Source organism: Lampetra fluviatilis, unplaced genomic scaffold (assembly GCF_964198595.1).
Source record: "Lampetra fluviatilis unplaced genomic scaffold, kcLamFluv1.1 SCAFFOLD_986, whole genome shotgun sequence".
NCBI lineage: Eukaryota > Metazoa > Chordata > Hyperoartia > Petromyzontiformes > Petromyzontidae > Lampetra > Lampetra fluviatilis.
Window position 1 is genome coordinate 17501 of NW_027621775.1, and position 18907 is coordinate 36407.

Genomic DNA, 18907 nt, shown 5'->3' on the forward strand with positions numbered 1-18907 from the left:
ACATCACCTACATCACCACCATCAACATCATCACCAACAACATCATCAACATCATCAACATCATCAACAACATCAACATCACCAGGGTCAGGGCAGACCCTCCAGTGTAGCTCCTCACCATCACACGGCCCTCACCACTCGACATTACCTACATCACCAACATCACCACCATCAACATCATCATTAACATCACCATCACTACCATCAACATCGTCACCACGCTGGGCACCCTGGAGGGTGAGGGCAGACCCTCCAGCGTAGCTCCTCACCATCACGCGGCCCTCACCACTAGACATCACCTACATCACCAACATCAACATCACCACCATCAACATCATCACTAACATCACCATCACTACCATCAACATCGTCACCACGCTCAGCACCCTGGAGGGTGAGGGCAGACCCTCCAGCGTAGCTCCTCACCATCACACGGCCCTCACCACTAGACATCACCTACATCACCATCACCACCATCAACACCATCAACATCATCAACATCATCAACATCATCAACAACATCAACATCACCAGGGTCAGCGCAGACCCTCCAGTGTAGCTCCTCACCATCACGCGGCCCTCACCACTCGACATCACCTACATCAACATCAACACCATCAACATCATCACCAACAACATCATCAACATCATCAACATCATCAACAACATCAACATCACCAGGGTCAGGGCAGACCCTCCAGCGTAGCTCCTCACCATCACACGGCCCTCACCACTAGACATTACCTACATCAACATCACCACCATCAACACCATCAACATCAACAACATCAACATCATCACTAAGATCACCATCATCAACATCGCCAGGGTGAGCGAGGACCCTCCAGCGTAGCTCCTCAACATCACGCGGCCCTCACCACTAGACATCACCTACATCACCGTCACCACCACCACCCACATCACCTACATCACCATCAACATCATCAACATCATCAACATCATCATCACCTACATCAACAACATCAACAACATCACCATCATCGACATCATCATCATCAACATCATCATCACCTGCATCACCATCACCATCATCAACATCACCACCATCAACATCACCTACATCAACATCACCAACATCAACATCACCACCATCATCATCATCAACATCAACATCATCATCACCTACATCACCAACATAAACATCAACATCACCATCACCACCATCACCACCATCAACATCAACAACATCAACATCACTAACATCACCATCAACTACATCATCATCACCTACATCATCATGACCAACATCAACATCACCATCATCAACAACATCGCCATCATCAACATCATCATCACCTACATCACCAACATCATCATCACCTACATCAACATCACCACCACCATCAACATCACTAACATCAACATCATCAACATCATCAACATCGCCAGGGTGAGCGAGGACCCTCCAGTGTAGCTCCTCACCATCACGCGGCCCTCACCACTAGACATCACCTACATCACCAACATCAACAACATCACCACCATCACCAACATCACTACCATCATCATCAACATCTTCACTAACATCACCATCATCGCCACAACCATCACCACCAATCACCAACATCACCAACATCACCAACATCAACATCGACATCATCACTACCATCAACATCGCCTACATCGATGAAAGATGATGATGTTGATGATGATGTTGATGATGATGTTGATGACGTTGATGATGACGTTGTTGATGTTGATGATGATGTTGATGATGATGTTGTTGATGTTGTTGACGATGATGACGACGACGATGATGATGATGTTGTTGATGATGATGTTGTTGACGATGATGATGATGATGTAGATGTTGTTGACGTTGATGTTGTTGTTGATGACGATGTTGTTGACGATGATGATGATGACGATGTTGTTGTTGATGATGTTGTTGATGTTGATGATGATGACGTTGTTGACGATGTTGATGTTGACGATGATGATGACGATGTTGTTGTTGATGATGTTGTTGATGTTGATGATTATGATGTTGTTGATGTTGTTGATGTTATTGATGTTCTTGACGATGTTGTTGACGATGATGATGATGACGATGTTGATGATGTTGTTGTTGATGTTGTTGATGTTGATGATGATGATGATGTTGATGATGTTGATGATGATGATGACGATGTTGTTTATGTTGTTGATGTTGATGATGTTGTTGATGATGTTGTTGACGTTGATGATGTTGTTGACGATGACGATCTTGATGACGACGTTGATGACGATGTTGATGACGATGTTGTTTACGTTGTTGATGTTGATGACGATGTTGTTGACGATGTTGTTGACGTTGTTGTTGTTGTTGTTGTTGTTGACGTTGTCACCCACCTGCCCCTCCTTGCACCAGGTCACGGTGGGCTCCGGGTCTCCGGTCACCGGCACGTCCAGCCGCAGCTTGTTGCCGGCAATCACCACGATGGCGTTGTCCACCATTTTGTTGCGGCAGTCCAGGTGGATCTTGGGGGGCACTGGGGGTGGAGTGGGGGTCACGGCGAGGTCACAGAGGTCACGGGAGGTCACGCAGTGAGGTCACCGGTCACGCAGTGAGGTCATCGGTCACGCAGTGAGGTCACAGGTCACAGTGAGGTCACTGGTCACGCAGTGAGGTGACAGGTCACGCAGTGAGGTCACAGGTCACGCAGTGAGGTCATCGGTCACACAGTGAGGTGACAGGTCACGCAGTGAGGTGGCAGTGAGGTCACCGGTCACGCAGTGAGGTCACAGGTCATGCAGTGAGGTCACCGATCACACAGTGAGGTCACAGTGAGGTCATAGGTTACGCAGTGAGGTCACAAGTGTGTGAGTGGTGAGTGAGTGGTGAGTGAGTGGGTGAGTGGGTGGGTGAGTGAGTGGGTGAGTGAGTGGGTGAGTGGGTGAGTGAGTGGGTGAGTGAGTGGTGAGTGAGTGGTGAGTGAGTGGTGAGTGAGTGAGTGGTGAGTGAGTGGGTGAGTGGGTGGGTGAGTGAGTGAGTGATTGAGTGGTGAGTGAGTGGGTGAGTGAGTGGTGAGTGAGTGAGTGGTGAGTGAGTGGTGAGTGAGTGGGTGAGTGAGTGGGTGAGTGAGTGAGTGAGTGGTGAGTGAGTGGTGAGTGAGTGGTGAGTGAGTGGGTGAGTGGTGAGTGAGTGAGTGAGTGGTGAGTGAGTGAGTGGTGAGTGAGTGGTGAGTGAGTGAGTGGTGAGTGAGTGGTGAGTGAGTGGTGAGTGAGTGAGTGGTGAGTGAGTGGTGAGTGAGTGAGTGGGTGAGTGAGTGGTGAGTGAGTGAGTGGTGGGTGAGTGGGTGAGTGAGTGAGTGGTGAGTGAGTGAGTGAGTGGTGAGTGAGTGAGTGAGTGGTGAGTGAGTGGTGAGTGAGTGGTGAGTGAGTGGTGAGTGAGTGGTGAGTGAGTGGTGAGTGAGTGAGTGGTGAGTGAGTGGTGAGTGAGTGGTGAGTGAGTGGTGAGTGAGTGGGTGAGTGAGTGGGTGAGTGGTGAGTGAGTGGTGAGTGAGTGAGTGGTGAGTGAGTGGTGAGTGAGTGAGTGAGTGGTGAGTGAGTGAGTGGTGAGTGAGTGGTGAGTGAGTGGTGAGTGAGTGAGTGGGTGAGTGAGTGGTGGGTGAGTGAGTGGTGAGTGAGTGAGTGGTGAGTGAGTGGTGAGTGAGTGGTGAGTGAGTGGTGAGTGAGTGAGTGGTGAGTGAGTGGTGAGTGAGTGAGTGGTGAGTGAGTGGTGAGTGAGTGAGTGAGTGGTGAGTGAGTGAGTGAGTGAGTGGTGAGTGAGTGAGTGAGTGGTGAGTGAGTGGTGAGTGAGTGAGTGAGTGGTGAGTGAGTGAGTGAGTGAGTGGTGAGTGAGTGGTGAGTGAGTGGTGAGTGAGTGAGTGAGTGGTGAGTGAGTGGTGAGTGAGTGAGTGAGTGGTGAGTGAGTGAGTGAGTGGTGAGTGAGTGGGTGAGTGAGTGAGTGGTGAGTGAGTGAGTGGTGGGTGAGTGGGTGAGTGAGTGAGTGAGTGGTGAGTGAGTGGTGAGTGAGTGAGTGAGTGGTGAGTGAGTGGTGAGTGAGTGGTGAGTGAGTGAGTGAGTGGTGAGTGAGTGGTGAGTGAGTGAGTGAGTGGTGAGTGAGTGAGTGAGTGAGTGGTGAGTGAGTGGTGAGTGAGTGGTGAGTGAGTGAGTGAGTGGTGAGTGAGTGGTGAGTGAGTGAGTGAGTGGTGAGTGAGTGAGTGAGTGGTGAGTGAGTGGGTGAGTGAGTGAGTGGTGAGTGAGTGAGTGGTGGGTGAGTGGGTGAGTGAGTGAGTGAGTGGTGAGTGAGTGGTGAGTGAGTGAGTGAGTGGTGAGTGAGTGGTGAGTGAGTGGTGAGTGAGTGAGTGAGTGGTGAGTGAGTGGTGAGTGAGTGAGTGGTGCTCACCTTGGCGTGGTACAAACTGCACCTTCACTTCTGCAAAACAACATCACCACCATCACCAACATCAACATCACCATCATCAACATCACCGTCAACATCACCATCATCAACATCACCATCAACATCCCCATCATCAACAACAGCATCAACATTGCCATCAACATCACCATCATCACCAACATCAACATCAACATCACCACCATCACCAACATCAACATCACCATCATCAACATCACCATCAACATCCCCATCATCAACAACAGCATCAACATTGCCATCAACATCACCATCAACACCACCTGCATCACCATCATCACCATCATCATTACCATCATCACCATCAACAACAGCATCAACATTGCCATCAACATCATCATTAAATTCATCACCATCATCATCAACACCACCATCAACATCATCATCATCAACAACACCATCAACATTACCATCATCATCACCATCACCATTATCACCATCATCAACACCACCATCAACATCATCATCATCAACAACACCATCAACATTACCATCATCATCACCATCACCATTATCACCATCATCAACACCACCACCATCAACATCATCATCATCAACAACACCATCAACATTACCATCATCATCACCATCATCACCATCATCAACACCACCACCATCAACATCATCATCATCAACAACACCATCAACATTACCATCATCATCACCATCACCATTATCACCATCATCAACACCACCATCAACATCATCATCATCAACAACACCATCAACATTACCATCATCATCACCATCACCATTATCACCATCATCAACACCACCATCAACATCACCATCATCAACATCACCATCAACATCATCATCATCAACAACACCATCAACATTACCATCATCATCACCATCACCATTATCACCATCATCAACACCACCACCATCAACATCATCATCATCAACAACACCATCAACATTACCATTACCATCAACACCACCATTATCACCATCATCACCATCACCATGAAATCCCACTCAGGGCCTACATCGGGTTCTGGGCTTCCCCTAGGTGGACTCCGCCTTAAACGAGGAGCTGTTGTGTGTTGAACATCGCCTAGGGAAGACAAAGACGGCCGGGAAAGCGTGATTCTGACCACACCCCTGTCCCATTAGCTGTGGCTCGCTAGCAGCACTTGTCCCAAATGTCTGCCTGGGCTACCCGGGGGAGCTTTGTCTTTGTGTGCAAGTGTGGGTGAGATGGGGGGGTCGAGTGGTTGGGTGAGTGGGGGGGGGGGTGAGTGGGTGGGTAGGTGAGTGGTTGAGTGGGCAGGTGAGTGGAGGGGGGGTGAGTGGGTGGGTGGGTGAGTGAGTGAGTGGGTGAGTGAGTGGGTGAGTGAGTGGGTGAGTGAGTGGGTGAGTGAGTGGTGTGTGGTGAGTAGGTGAATGAGTGGGTGGTGAGTGTGCACTGAGTAGGTGAGTGAGTAGGTGAGTGGGTGGTGAGTGAATAGATGAGTGGGTGGTGAGTGAGTGGGTGAGTGGATGGTGAGTAGGTGAGTGAGTGTGTGAGTGAGTGAGTGAGTGAGTGGGTGGGTGGGTGAGTGAGTGAGTGGGTGAGTGAGTGTGTGAGTGAGTGAGTGAGTGGGTGAGTGAGTGTGTGAGTGAGTGAGTGGGTGGGTGGGTGGGTGAGTGAGTGAATGAGTCAGTGAGTGAGTAAGTGGGTGAGTGAATGAGCGGGTGAGTGAGTGAGTGAGTGGGTGAGTAAGTGGGTGAGTGAGTGAGTGAGTCAGTGGGTGAGTGAGTGAGTGAGTGAGTGGGTGGGTGGGTGGGTGGGTGAGTGAGTGAGTGGGTGAGTGAGTGTGTGAGTGAGTGAGTGAGTGGGTGAGTGAGTGTGTGAGTGAGTGAGTGGGTGGGTGGGTGGGTGGGTGGGTGAGTGAGTGAATGAGTCAGTGAGTGAGTAAGTGGGTGAGTGAATGAGCGGGTGAGTGAGTGAGTGGGTGAGTAAGAGGGTGAGTGAGTGGGTGAGTGAGTGAGTGGGTGAGTGAGTGGTGTGTGGTGAGTAGGTGAATGAGTGGGTGGTGAGTGTGCACTGAGTAGGTGAGTGAGTAGGTGAGTGGGTGGTGAGTGAATAGATGAGTGGGTGGTGAGTGAGTGGGTGAGTGGATGGTGAGTAGGTGAGTGAGTGTGTGAGTGAGTGAGTGAGTGGGTGGGTGGGTGAGTGAGTGAGTGGGTGAGTGAGTGTGTGAGTGAGTGAGTGAGTGGGTGAGTGAGTGTGTGAGTGAGTGAGTGGGTGGGTGGGTGGGTGAGTGAGTGAATGAGTCAGTGAGTGAGTAAGTGGGTGAGTGAATGAGCGGGTGAGTGAGTGAGTGAGTGGGTGAGTAAGTGGGTGAGTGAGTGAGTGAGTCAGTGGGTGAGTGAGTGAGTGAGTGAGTGGGTGGGTGGGTGGGTGGGTGAGTGAGTGAGTGGGTGAGTGAGTGTGTGTGAGTGAGTGAGTGAGTGAGTGGGTGAGTGAGTGTGTGAGTGAGTGAGTGGGTGGGTGGGTGGGTGGGTGAGTGAGTGAATGAGTCAGTGAGTGAGTAAGTGGGTGAGTGAATGAGCGGGTGAGTGAGTGAGTGGGTGAGTAAGAGGGTGAGTGAGTGAGTGAGTCAGTGGGTGAGTGAGTGAGTGAGTGAGTGAGTGGGTGAGTGAGTGAGTGAGTGTGTGAGTGAGTGGTGAGCGGGTGGTGAGCGGGTGGTGAGTGTACCGATCATGCCCAGCATGGTAGAGAGATACAAGGCGTGTCCATCAGGTATGAAGCTGTAGTGGGTGAGTGAGTGGGTGGTGAGTGAGTGAGTGAGTGGATGAGTGAGTGAGTGATTGAATGAGTGAGTGAGTGAGTGGATGAGTGAGTGAGTGAGTGATTGAATGAGTGAGTAAGTGGGTGAGTGAGTGAGTTAGTGGGTGAGTGAGTGAGTGAGTGGGTGAGTGAGTGGGTGAGTAAGTGGGTGAGTGAGTGAGTGAGTGGGTGAGTGAGTGGATGAGTGAGTGGGTGAGTAAGTGGGTGAGTGGGTGAGTGGGTGGTGAGCGGGTGGTGAGTACCGATCATGCCCAGCATGGTAGAGAGATACAAGGCGTGTCCATCAGGTATGAAGCTGTAGTGGGTGAGTGAGTGAGTGAGTGGGTGAGTGAGTGAGTGAGTGGGTGAGTGAGTGGGTGAGTGAGTGAGTGGGTGAGTGAGCGAGTGGGTGAGTGAGTGGATGGGTGAGTGAGTGAGTGAGTGAGTGGGTGAGTGAGTGGGTGAGTGAGTGAGTGGGTGAGTGAGAGAGTGGGTGAGTGAGTGGATGGGTGAGTGAGTGAGAGAGTGGGTGAGTGAGTGAGTGATTGAATGAGTGAGTGGTGAGTACCGATCATGCCCAGCATGGTAGAGAGATACAAGGCGTGTCCATCAGGTATGAAGCTGTAGTGGGTGAGTGAGTGAGTGAGTGGGTGAGTGAGTGAGTGAGTGGGTGAGTGAGTGGGTGAGTGAGTGAGTGGGTGAGTGAGCGAGTGGGTGAGTGAGTGGATGGGTGAGTGAGTGAGTGAGTGAGTGGGTGAGTGAGTGGGTGAGTGAGTGAGTGGGTGAGTGAGAGAGTGGGTGAGTGAGTGGATGGGTGAGTGAGTGAGAGAGTGGGTGAGTGAGTGAGTGATTGAATGAGTGAGTGGTGAGTACCGATCATGCCCAGCATGGTAGAGAGATACAAGGCGTGTCCATCAGGTATGAAGCTGTAGTGGGTGAGTGAGTGAGTGAGTGGGTGAGTGAGTGAGTGAGTGGGTGAGTGAGTGGGTGAGTGAGTGAGTGGGTGAGTGAGCGAGTGGGTGAGTGAGTGGATGGGTGAGTGAGTGAGTGAGTGGGTGAGTGAGTGGGTGAGTGAGTGAGTGGGTGAGTGAGAGAGTGGGTGAGTGAGTGGATGGGTGAGTGAGTGAGAGAGTGGGTGAGTGAGTGAGTGATTGAATGAGTGAGTGGTGAGTACCGATCATGCCCAGCATGGTAGAGAGATACAAGGCGTGTCCATCAGGTATGAAGCTGTAGTCTGCCTCATCGTCCGGCTGCACGTGGTCTATCACCAGCATGTGGACCCTGCGGGGGGGGGGCAGGTGAGTGTACAGGTGAGTGTACAGGTGAGTGGGGGGTGCGTGTACAGGTGAGTGTACAGGTGAGTGGGGGGTGAGTGTACAGGTGAGTGTACAGGTGAGTGTACAGGTGAGTGTACAGGTGAGTGTACAGGTGAGTGGGGGGTGAGTGTACAGGTGAGTGTACAGGTGAGTGTACAGGTGAGTGGGCGGGTGAGTGAGTGTACAGGTGAGTGTGTAGGTGAGTGTACAGGTGAGTGGGGGGGGAGGGGTGAGTGAGTGTACAGGTGAGTGTACAGGTGAGTGGGGGGTGAGTGTACAGGTGAGTGTGTAGGCTGCACGTGGTCATTCACCAGCATGTGGACCCTGCGGGGAAGGGGGGGACAGGTGCGTGTACAGGTGAGTGTACAGGTGAGTGGGGGGTGAATGTACAGGTGAGTGTACAGGTGAGTGTACAGGTGAGTGGGGGGTGCGTGTACAGGTGAGTGTACAGGTGAGTGGGGGGTGAGTGAGTGTACAGGTGAGTGTGTAGGTGAGTGTACAGGTGAGTGGGGGGGGAGGGGTGAGTGAGTGTACAGGGGAGTGGGGGGGTGAGTGTACAGGTGAGTGTACAGGTGAATGAGTGTACAGGTGAGTGTGTAGGTGAGTGTACAGGTGAGTGGGGGGGGAGGGGTGAGTGAGTGTACAGGTGAGTGGGGGGGGAGGGGTGAGTGAGTGTACAGGTGAGTGGGGGGGGGTGAGTGTGTAGGGGAGTGTGTAGGTCAGTGTACAGGTGAGTGGGGGGGTGAGTGTACAGGTGAGTGTACAGGTGAGTGTACAGGTGAGTGTACAGGTGAGTGAGTGTACAGGTGAGTGTACAGGTGAGTGGGGGGGGGGGGGTGAGTGTACAGGTGAGTGTGTAGGTGAGTAGGTGAGTGTACAGGTGAGTGTACAGGTGATTGAGTGTACAGGTGAGTGTACAGGTGAGTGGGGGGGGGGTGAGTGTACAGGTGAGTGTACAGGTGAGTGTACAGGTGAGTGTCTAAGTGAGTGTACAAGTGAGTGTACAGGTGAGTGTACAGGTGAGTGAGTGTGTAGGTGAGTGTGTAGGTGAGTCTACAGGTGAGTGAGTGTGTAGATTAGTGTACAGGTGAGTGTGTAGGTGAGTGAGTATGTAGGTGAGTGTACAGGTGAGTGTGTAGGTGAGTGTACAGGTGAGTGTGTAGGTGAGTGTACAGGTGAGTGTGTAGGTGAGTGTACAGGTGAGTGAGTGTACAGGTGAGTGTGTAGGTGAGTGTACAGGTGAGTGTACAGGTGAGTGAGTGTACAGGTGAGTGTACAGGTGAGTGTGTAGGCGAGTGAGTAGTTGAGTGTACAGGTGAGTGAGTGTGAAGGTGAGTGAGTGTACAGGTGAGTGTGTAGGTGAGTGAGTGAGTAGGTGAGTGTACAGGTGAGTGTACAGGTGAGTGAGTGAGTAGGTGAGTGTGTAGGTGAGTGAGTGTACAGGTGAGTGTGTAGGTGAGTAGGTGAGTGTACAGGTGAGTGTACAGGTGAGTGAGTAGGTGAGTGTGTAGGTGAGTGAGTGTACAGGTGAGTGTGTAGGTGAGTAGGTGAGTGTACAGGTGAGTGTACAGGTGAGTGAGTGAGTAGGTGAGTGTGTAGGTGAGTAGGTGAGTGTACAGGTGAGTGTACAGGTGAGTGAGTGTGTAGGTGTACAGGTGAGTGTACAGGTGAGTGAGTGTACAGGTGAGTGAGTGTGTAGGTGAGTGAGTGTACAGGTGAGTGTACAGGTGAGTGTACAGGTGAGTGAGTGTACAGGTGAGTGTGTAGGTGAGTAGGTGAGTGTACAGGTGAGTGAGTGAGTGAGTAAGTGAGTGTGTAGGTGTACAGGTGAGTGTACAGGTGAGTGAGTGTACAGATGAGTGAGTGTGTAGGTGAGTGAGTGTACAGGTGAGTGTGTAGGTGAGTGAGTGTACAGGTGAGTGTACAGGTGAGTGAGTGAGTAGGTGAGTGTGTAGGTGAGTGAGTGTACAGGTGAGTGTGTAGGTGAGTGAGTGTACAGGTGAGTGTACAGGTGAGTGTACAGGTGAGTGTACAGGTGAGTGTACAGGTGAGTGAGTGTGTAGGTGAGTGAGTGTACAGGTGAGTGTGTAGGTGAGTGAGTGTACAGGTGAGTGTACAGGTGAGTGTACAGGTGAGTGTACAGGTGAGTGAGTGTGTAGGTGAGTGAGTGTACAGGTGAGTGTGTAGGTGAGTGAGTGTACAGGTGAGTGTACAGGTGAGTGAGTGTACAGGTGAGTGTACAGGTGAGTGAGTGTGTAGGTGAGTGAGTGTACAGGTGAGTGTGTAGGTGAGTGAGTGTACAGGTGAGTGTACAGGTGAGTGTACAGGTGAGTAGGTGAGTGAGTCTCACCGTCCCTCGTGACTGACGTGCACACGCTGGCTGGGCTCCACTGGCTCTCCGTTCTTGATCCAGGTGCCTCCCACCGTCTCGTCGGCCACGACGCAGCGGAACACGGCCTGGTCCGAGGCCTTCACCGCCACGTCCGCCACCACCTCCGCCACGTGCTGCTCTACATCGTCAACAACAACAACAACAACGTCAACAACAACAACAACAACACCGTCAACAACAACAACGTCGCCACCACCGTCTCGTCAGCCACGACGCAGCGGAACACGGCCTGGTCCGAGGCCTTCACCGCCACGTCCGCCACCACCTCCGCCACATGCTGCTCTACGTCGTCATCAACAACAACAACACTGTCAACAACAACAACAACAACGTCAACAACAACAACAACAACGTCAACAACAACAACAACAACAACACTGTCAACAACAACAACAACAACAACAACGTCAACACCGTCAACAACATCACCGTCAACAACATCATCGCCACCGTCATCGTTACCATCACCACCATCGCCACCACCACCACCACCATCACCACCACCATCACCATCACCACCATCGCCACCACCACCACCACCATCACCACCACCATCGCCACCACCGTCAACAACACCACCACCACCACCACCATCACCACCACCATCGCCACCACCACCACCACCATCACCACCACCATCACCACCACCATCACCACCACCATCGCCACCACCGTCAACAACACCACCACCACCACCATCACCACCACCATCGCCACCACCACCATCACCACCACCACCACCACCATCGCCACCACCATCGCCACCACCACTACCACCACCGTGTCTCCATGTGACTGTGTGCCACCATATCCCCCCGTGTCTCTCCGTATCTCCCCGTGTCTCTCCGTGTGTCCCCGTGTCTCCGTGTCTCTCCGTGTCTCCCCCCCCCGTGTCTCCCCGTGTCTCACCCTCGACGATGAGGAGACAGGCTGTCTCCCTGCCCGTCGTCCGAGCCGTGTACCTCCCCGTGTCTCCCCGTGTGTCTCCGTGTCTCCCCGTGTCTCCCCCCCCGTGTCTCCCCGTGTCTCCGCGTGTCTCCCCGTTTCTCCCCGTGTCTCCCCGTGTCTCCGTGTGTCTCCGTGTGTCTCTGTCTCTCCCCGTGTCTCCCCGTGTCTCTCTGTGTCTCCCCATGTCTCCGTGTGTCTCCGTGTGTCTCTGTCTCCCCCCGTGTCTCCCCGTGTCTCCCCGTGTCTCTGCGTGTCTCCCCGTGTCTCCCCGTGTCTCCGTGTGTCTCCGTGTGTCTCTGTCTCTCCCCGTGTCTCCCCGTGTCTTCCCGTGTGTCTCCGTGTCTCCCCGTGTCTCCCCGTGTGTCTCCCCGTGTCTCCCCCCCCCCGTGTCTCCCCATGTCTCCGTGTGTCTCCGTGTGTCTCCGTGTGTCTCCGTGTGTCTCTGTCTCTCCCCGTGTCTCCGTGTCTCCCCGTGTCTCCCCGTGTCTCCATGACTCCGTGTCTCCTCTTGTCTCCCCGTGTCTCCGTGTGTCTCCGTGTGTCTCCGTGTGTCTCTGTCTCTCCCCGTGTCTCCGTGTCTCCCCATGTTTCCCCGTGTGTCTCCCCGTGTCTCCCCGTGTCTCCGTGTCTCCCTGTGTCCCCGTGTCTCCCCGTGTGTCTCTGTGTTTCTCCATCTCTCCCCGTGTGTCTCCCTTTGTGTCTCCGTGTGTCTCTCCGTGTCTCACCGTGTCTCCGTGTCTCCCCGTGTCTCACCCTCGACGATGAGGAGACACGCTGTCTCCCCGCCCGTCGTCCGAGCCGTGTACCTCCCCGTGTCTCCCCGTGTCTCCCCGTGTGTCTCCCGTGTCTCTCTCCGTGTCTCCCCGTCTCCCCGTGTCTCTCCGTGTCTCCCCGTGTCCCCGTGTGTCCCCGTGTGTCCCCGTGTCTCACCCTCGACGATGAGGAGACAGGCTGTCTCCCCGCCCGTCGCCCGAGCCGTGTACCTCCCCGTGTCTCCGTGTCTCCCCGTGTGTCTCCCCGTGTCTCCCCGTGTGTCTCCGTGTGTCCCCGTGTCTCCCTGTGTCTCCCTGTGTGTCTCTGTGTGTCTCCATCTCTCCGTGTCTCCCCGTGTCTCCGTGTCCCTCCGTGTCTCCCCCCCCGTGTCTCGCCATGTCTCCCCGTGTCTCCCGTGTCTCCCGTGTCTCCCCCCCGTGTCTCCCGTGTCTCCCCGTGTCTCACCCTCGACGATGAGGAGACAGGCTGTCTCCCCGCCCGTCGCCCGAGCCGTGCACCTCCCCGTGTCTCCCCGTGTCTCCTGTCGTGTCTCCCTGTGTCTCCGTGTCTCCCCGTGTCTCCCCCGTGTTTCCCCGTGTCTCTCCGTGTCTTCCCGTGTCTCTGTATCTCCCCGTGTCTCTCCGTGTCTCCCCGTGTCTCCGTGTCTCTCCGTGTCTCCCCATGTCTCCCCGTGTGTCTCCCCGTGTCTCCCCGTGTCCCCGTGTCTCCCTGTGTGTCTCCGCGTGTCCCCGTGTCTCCCTGTGTGTCTCTGTGTGTCTATGTGTGTCTCTATGTGTCTCCATCTCTCCCCGTGTCTCCCCCCCCCGTGTCTCCCGTGTCTCCCCGTGTCTCACCCTCTACGATGAGGAGACAGGCTGTCTCCCCGCCCGTCGTCCGAGCCGTGTACCTCCCCGTGTCTCCCCGTGTGTCTCCGTGTCTCCCCGTGTCTCTCCGTGTCTCCCCGTGTCTCCGTGTCTCCCCGTGTCTTCCCGTGTCTCCCCGTGTCTCTCCGTGTCTCCGTGTCTCCCCGTGTCTCTCGGTGTCTCCGTGTCTCCCCGTGTCTCCCCGTGTCTCCATGTCTCCCCGTGTCTCCGTATCTCCCCGTGTCTCCCCGTGTCTCCGTGTCTCCATGTCTCCCCGTGTCTCCCTATCTCCCCGTGTCTCCCCGTGTCTCCGTGTCTCCGTGTCTCCCCGTGTCTCCGTGTCTCCCCGTGTCTCCGTATCTCCCCGTGTCTCCCCGTGTCTCCCCCCCGTGTCTCCGTGTCTCCCCGTGTCTCACCCTCGACGATGAGGAGACAGGCTGTCTCCCCGCCCGTCGCCCGAGCCGTGTACCTCCCCGTGTCTCTCCGTGTCTCCCCGTGTCTCCGTGTCTCCCCGTGTCTTCCCGTGTCTCCCCGTGTCTCTCCGTGTCTCCGTGTCTCCCCGTGTCTCTCGGTGTCTCCGTGTCTCCCCGTGTCTCCCCGTGTCTCCATGTCTCCCCGTGTCTCCGTATCTCCCCGTGTCTCCCCGTGTCTCCGTGTCTCATGTCTCCCCGTGTCTCCGTATCTCCCCGTGTCTCCCCGTGTCTCCGTGTCTCCGTGTCTCCCCGTGTCTCCGTGTCTCCCCGTGTCTCCGTATCTCCCCGTGTCTCCCCGTGTCTCCCCCCCGTGTCTCCGTGTCTCCCCGTGTCTCACCCTCGACGATGAGGAGACAGGCTGTCTCCCCGCCCGTCGCCGGCGGCGCCGTGTACCTCCCCGTGTCTCGCCGTGTCTCCGTGTCTCTCCGTGTCTCCCCGTGTCTCCCCGTGTCCCCATGTCTCTCTGTGTCTCCCCGTGTCTCCCGTGTCTCACCCTCGACGATGAGGAGACAGGCTGTCTCCCCGCCCGTCGTCCGAGCCGTGTACCTCCCCGTGTCTCCCTGTGTCTCCCCCCCGTGTCTCTCGGTGTCTCACCCTCGACGATGAGGAGACAGGCTGTCTCCCCGCCCGTCGTCCGAGCCGTGTACCTCCCCGTGTCTCCCTCCTCGGCGTCCGCGATGACCAACGAGACGTGTCTCCCGTCCCTCCGCTCCGAGAGACGCGGACACGCGGACAGAGACACCTCCTGCCCATCCTTCAGCCTTCGTGAGACACGCGGGGTGAGACACGGAGAGAGATGTAGGGAGACATGCGGAGAGACACGGGGGGTGAGACACGGGGAGAGACACGGGGGAGACACGGGGGCAGACACGGGGGGAGACACGGGGAGAGAGACACGGGGTGAGACACGGGGAGAGACACGGGGGAGACACGGGGAGAGACACGGGGGAGACACGGGGGAGACACGGGGGGAGACACGGGGAGAGAGACACGGGGTGAGACACGGGGAGAGACACGGGGTGAGACACGGAGAGAGACACGGGGGAGACACGGGGGCAGACACGGGGGGAGACACGGGGGGAGACACGGGGAGAGAGACACGGGGTGAGACACGGGGAGAGACACGGGGTGAGACACGGGGGGAGACACGGGGAGAGAGACACGGGGTGAGACACGGGGGAGACACGGGGGGAGACACGGGGTGAGACACGGGGCGAGACACGGGGAGTGAGGCACGGGGGGTGAGACTGTGTGCTTACGAGACACAGTATCCATGGTTACAACTTGGTCGCCCTGGTTACCCATCACCGCTTAGCTTTACCCCACCCCCATCTCCCTGGTTGCCACGGTCGCCGTGGTTACCCCATGGTTACCCACCCCCCCCCCCGCCGCGGTCGCCATGGTTACCATTGGACACTGGCCCCAGCCTCGGAGAGTTCACACTCCAACTCCACCTCCTGTCCGGGCAGCACGCTCTGGTCATCCAGCGGTGACGTCACCCTCACTGGGGGCTCTGGGGGGGTCACAGGGGGGTCACAGGGGTCACGGGGGGTCACGGGGGGTCACGCTCTGGTCATCCAGCGGTGACGTCACCCTCACTGGGGGCTCTGGGGGGGTCACAGGGGGGTCACAGGGGTCACGGGGGGTCACGGGGGGTCACGCTCTGGTCATCCAGCGGTGACGTCACCCTCACTGGGGGCTCTGGGGGGGTCACAGGGGGGTCACAGGGGTCACGGGGGGTCACGGGGGGTCACGCTCTGATCATCCAGCAGGGACACCACGCTCACTGGGGGCTCTGCAGGGGTCACGGGGGTCACAGGGGTCACGGAGGGTCACAGGGGTCACAGGGGAGTGGGAGGAGGAGGGATATGGCGAAGATGATGATGATGATGGCAATGCCTCTTCTGCTGACCATCATGATGACACTGATGATGATGATGATACTGATGATGCTGATGATGATGCTGATGATGATGAAGGTGTTGATGATGCTCACACTGATCATGATACTGATGATACTGACGATGATGATGATATTGACGATGATGATGATGCTGATGATGATGATACTGACGATGATGATGCTGATGATGATGCTGATACTGACGATACTGATGATACTGACGATCGTGAAACTGAAGATGATGATGCTGATAATGATGATGCTGATACTGACGATGATGCTGACGATGATGATACTGATGATGATGATACTGACGATGATGATGCTACTGATGATGATGATGATGATGCTACTGATGATGATGATGATGATACTGTCGATGATGACGATACTGACGACGATGCTAATACTGATGATGCTGATACTGATGATAATACTGACGATGATGATGATACTGACGATGATGATGATGATGATACTGATGATGATGATGATGCTAATACTGATGATGATGATACTGACGATGATGATGATGATACTGACGATGATGATGATACTGACGATGATGATGATGATACTGACGATGATGATGATGATGATACTGATGATGATGATGATACTGATGATGATGATGATACTGATGATGATGATGATGATACTGATGATGATGATGATGATACTGATGATGATGATGATGATACTGATGATGATGATACTGACGATGATGATGATACTGATGATGATGATACTGATGATGATGATACTGATGATGATGATGATACTGATGATGATGATGCTGATACTGATGATGATGATACTGACGATGATGATGATACTGATGATGATACTGATGATGATGATGATACTGATGATGATGATGATACTGATGATGATGATGATGATGATACTGACGATGATGATGATACTGATGATGATGATACTGATGATGATGATGATGATGATACTGATGATGATGATACTGATGATGATGCTGATACTGATGATGATGATACTGATACTGATGATGATGATACTGATGATGATGATGATACTGATGATGATGATGATGATACTGATGATGATGATGATGATACTGATGATGATGATGATACTGATGATGATGCTGATACTGATGATGATGATGATGATACTGATGATGAATGATACTGACGATGATGATGATGATACTGATGATGATGATACTGACGATGATGATGATGATGATGATACTGATACTGATGATGATGATACTGATGATGATGATGATACTGACGATGATGATGATGATGATACTGATGATGCTGATGATACTGATGATGATGATGATACTGACGATGATGATGATGATGATACTGATGATGATACTGATACTGATGATGATGATGATGATACTGATGATGATGATGATACTGATGATGATGATGATGATACTGATGATGATGATGATGATACTGATGATGATGATACTGATGATGATGATGATACTGACGATGATGATGATGATACTGATGATGATGATGATACTGATGATGATGATGATGATGATGATACTGACGATGATGATGATGATACTGATGATGATACTGATACTGATGATGATGATACTGATGATGATGATGATGATACTGATGATGATGATGCTAATACTGACGATGATGATGATACTGATGATGATGATGATGATACTGATGATGATGATGATACTGATGATGATGATGATGATGATACTGATGATGATGATACTGATGATGATGCTGATACTGATGATGATGATACTGATACTGATGATGATGATACTGATGATGATGATGATACTGATGATGATGATGATGATACTGATGATGATGATGATGATACTGATGATGATGATGATACTGATGATGATGCTGATACTGATGATGATGATGATGATACTGATGATGAATGATACTGACGATGATGATGATGATACTGATGATGATGATACTGACGATGATGATGATGATGATGATACTGATACTGATGATGATGATACTGATGATGATGATGATACTGACGATGATGATGATGATGATACTGATGATGCTGATGATACTGATGATGATGATGATACTGACGATGATGATGATGATGATACTGATGATGATACTGATACTGATGATGATGATGATGATACTGATGATGATGATGATACTGATGATGATGATGATGATACTGATGATGATGATGATGATACTGATGATGATGATACTGATGATGATGATGATACTGACGATGATGATGATGATACTGATGATGATGATGATACTGATGATGATGATGATGATGATACTGACGATGATGATGATGATACTGATGATGATACTGATACTGATGATGATGATACTGATGATGATGATGATGATACTGATGATGATGATGCTAATACTGACGATGATGATGATACTGATGATGATGATGATGATACTGATGATGATGATGATACTGACGATGATGATGATGATACTGATGATGATACTGATACTCATGATGACGATACTGACGATGATGATGATGATACTGATGCTGATACTGACGATGATGATACTCATGATGATGATGCTGATACTCATGATGACGATACTGACGATGATGATGATGATACTGATGCTGATACTGACGATGCTGATACTCATGATGATGATGCTGATACTCATGATGACGATACTGACGATGCTGTCTACCTTTGACGAAGAGTTCCAAGGAGCAGATCTCATCTCCGATGCGGCACGAGTACTCAGCGTCGTCGTCCAGACACAGCTTGTTGATCACCAGCACACGCTTGTCACCCACAGATTCCATCATCACCCTGGTGAGGAGAGGGGTGAGGAGGAGGGTGAGGGGTGGGGTGAGGAGGGTGAGGAGGAGGGTGAGGAGGAGGGTGAGGAGGGGGGTGAGGAGGAGGGTGAGAGAGTGAGAGAGAGACCACGTGGTGCACAGCTTGTTGATCACCAGCACACGCTTGTCACCCACAGATTCCATCATCACCCTGGTGAGGAGGGGGGTGAGGAGGAGGGTGAGGGGTGGGGTGAGGAGGGTGAGGAGGAGGGTGAGGAGGAG

The 18907-nt window shown here is 52.8% G+C and overlaps 1 protein-coding gene across 1 annotated transcript in view; it reads right to left on the minus strand.

Moving 5' to 3' along the window:
- The window catches only part of LOC144955686 (myosin-binding protein C, fast-type-like), a gene marked incomplete at both ends in the record, with an annotated part of 34893 nt that extends 16237 nt beyond the window's left edge, over nt 1-18656 (minus strand). Inside the window, 7 exon segments of the mRNA XM_078885838.1 lie at nt 2353-2492; nt 4391-4420; nt 8356-8462; nt 10848-11007; nt 14521-14687; nt 15334-15439; nt 18532-18656. Coding sequence (XP_078741964.1) covers nt 2353-2492; nt 4391-4420; nt 8356-8462; nt 10848-11007; nt 14521-14687; nt 15334-15439; nt 18532-18656 — 835 coding nt within the window.
- Nucleotides 18657-18907: the final 251 nt, after the last annotated feature.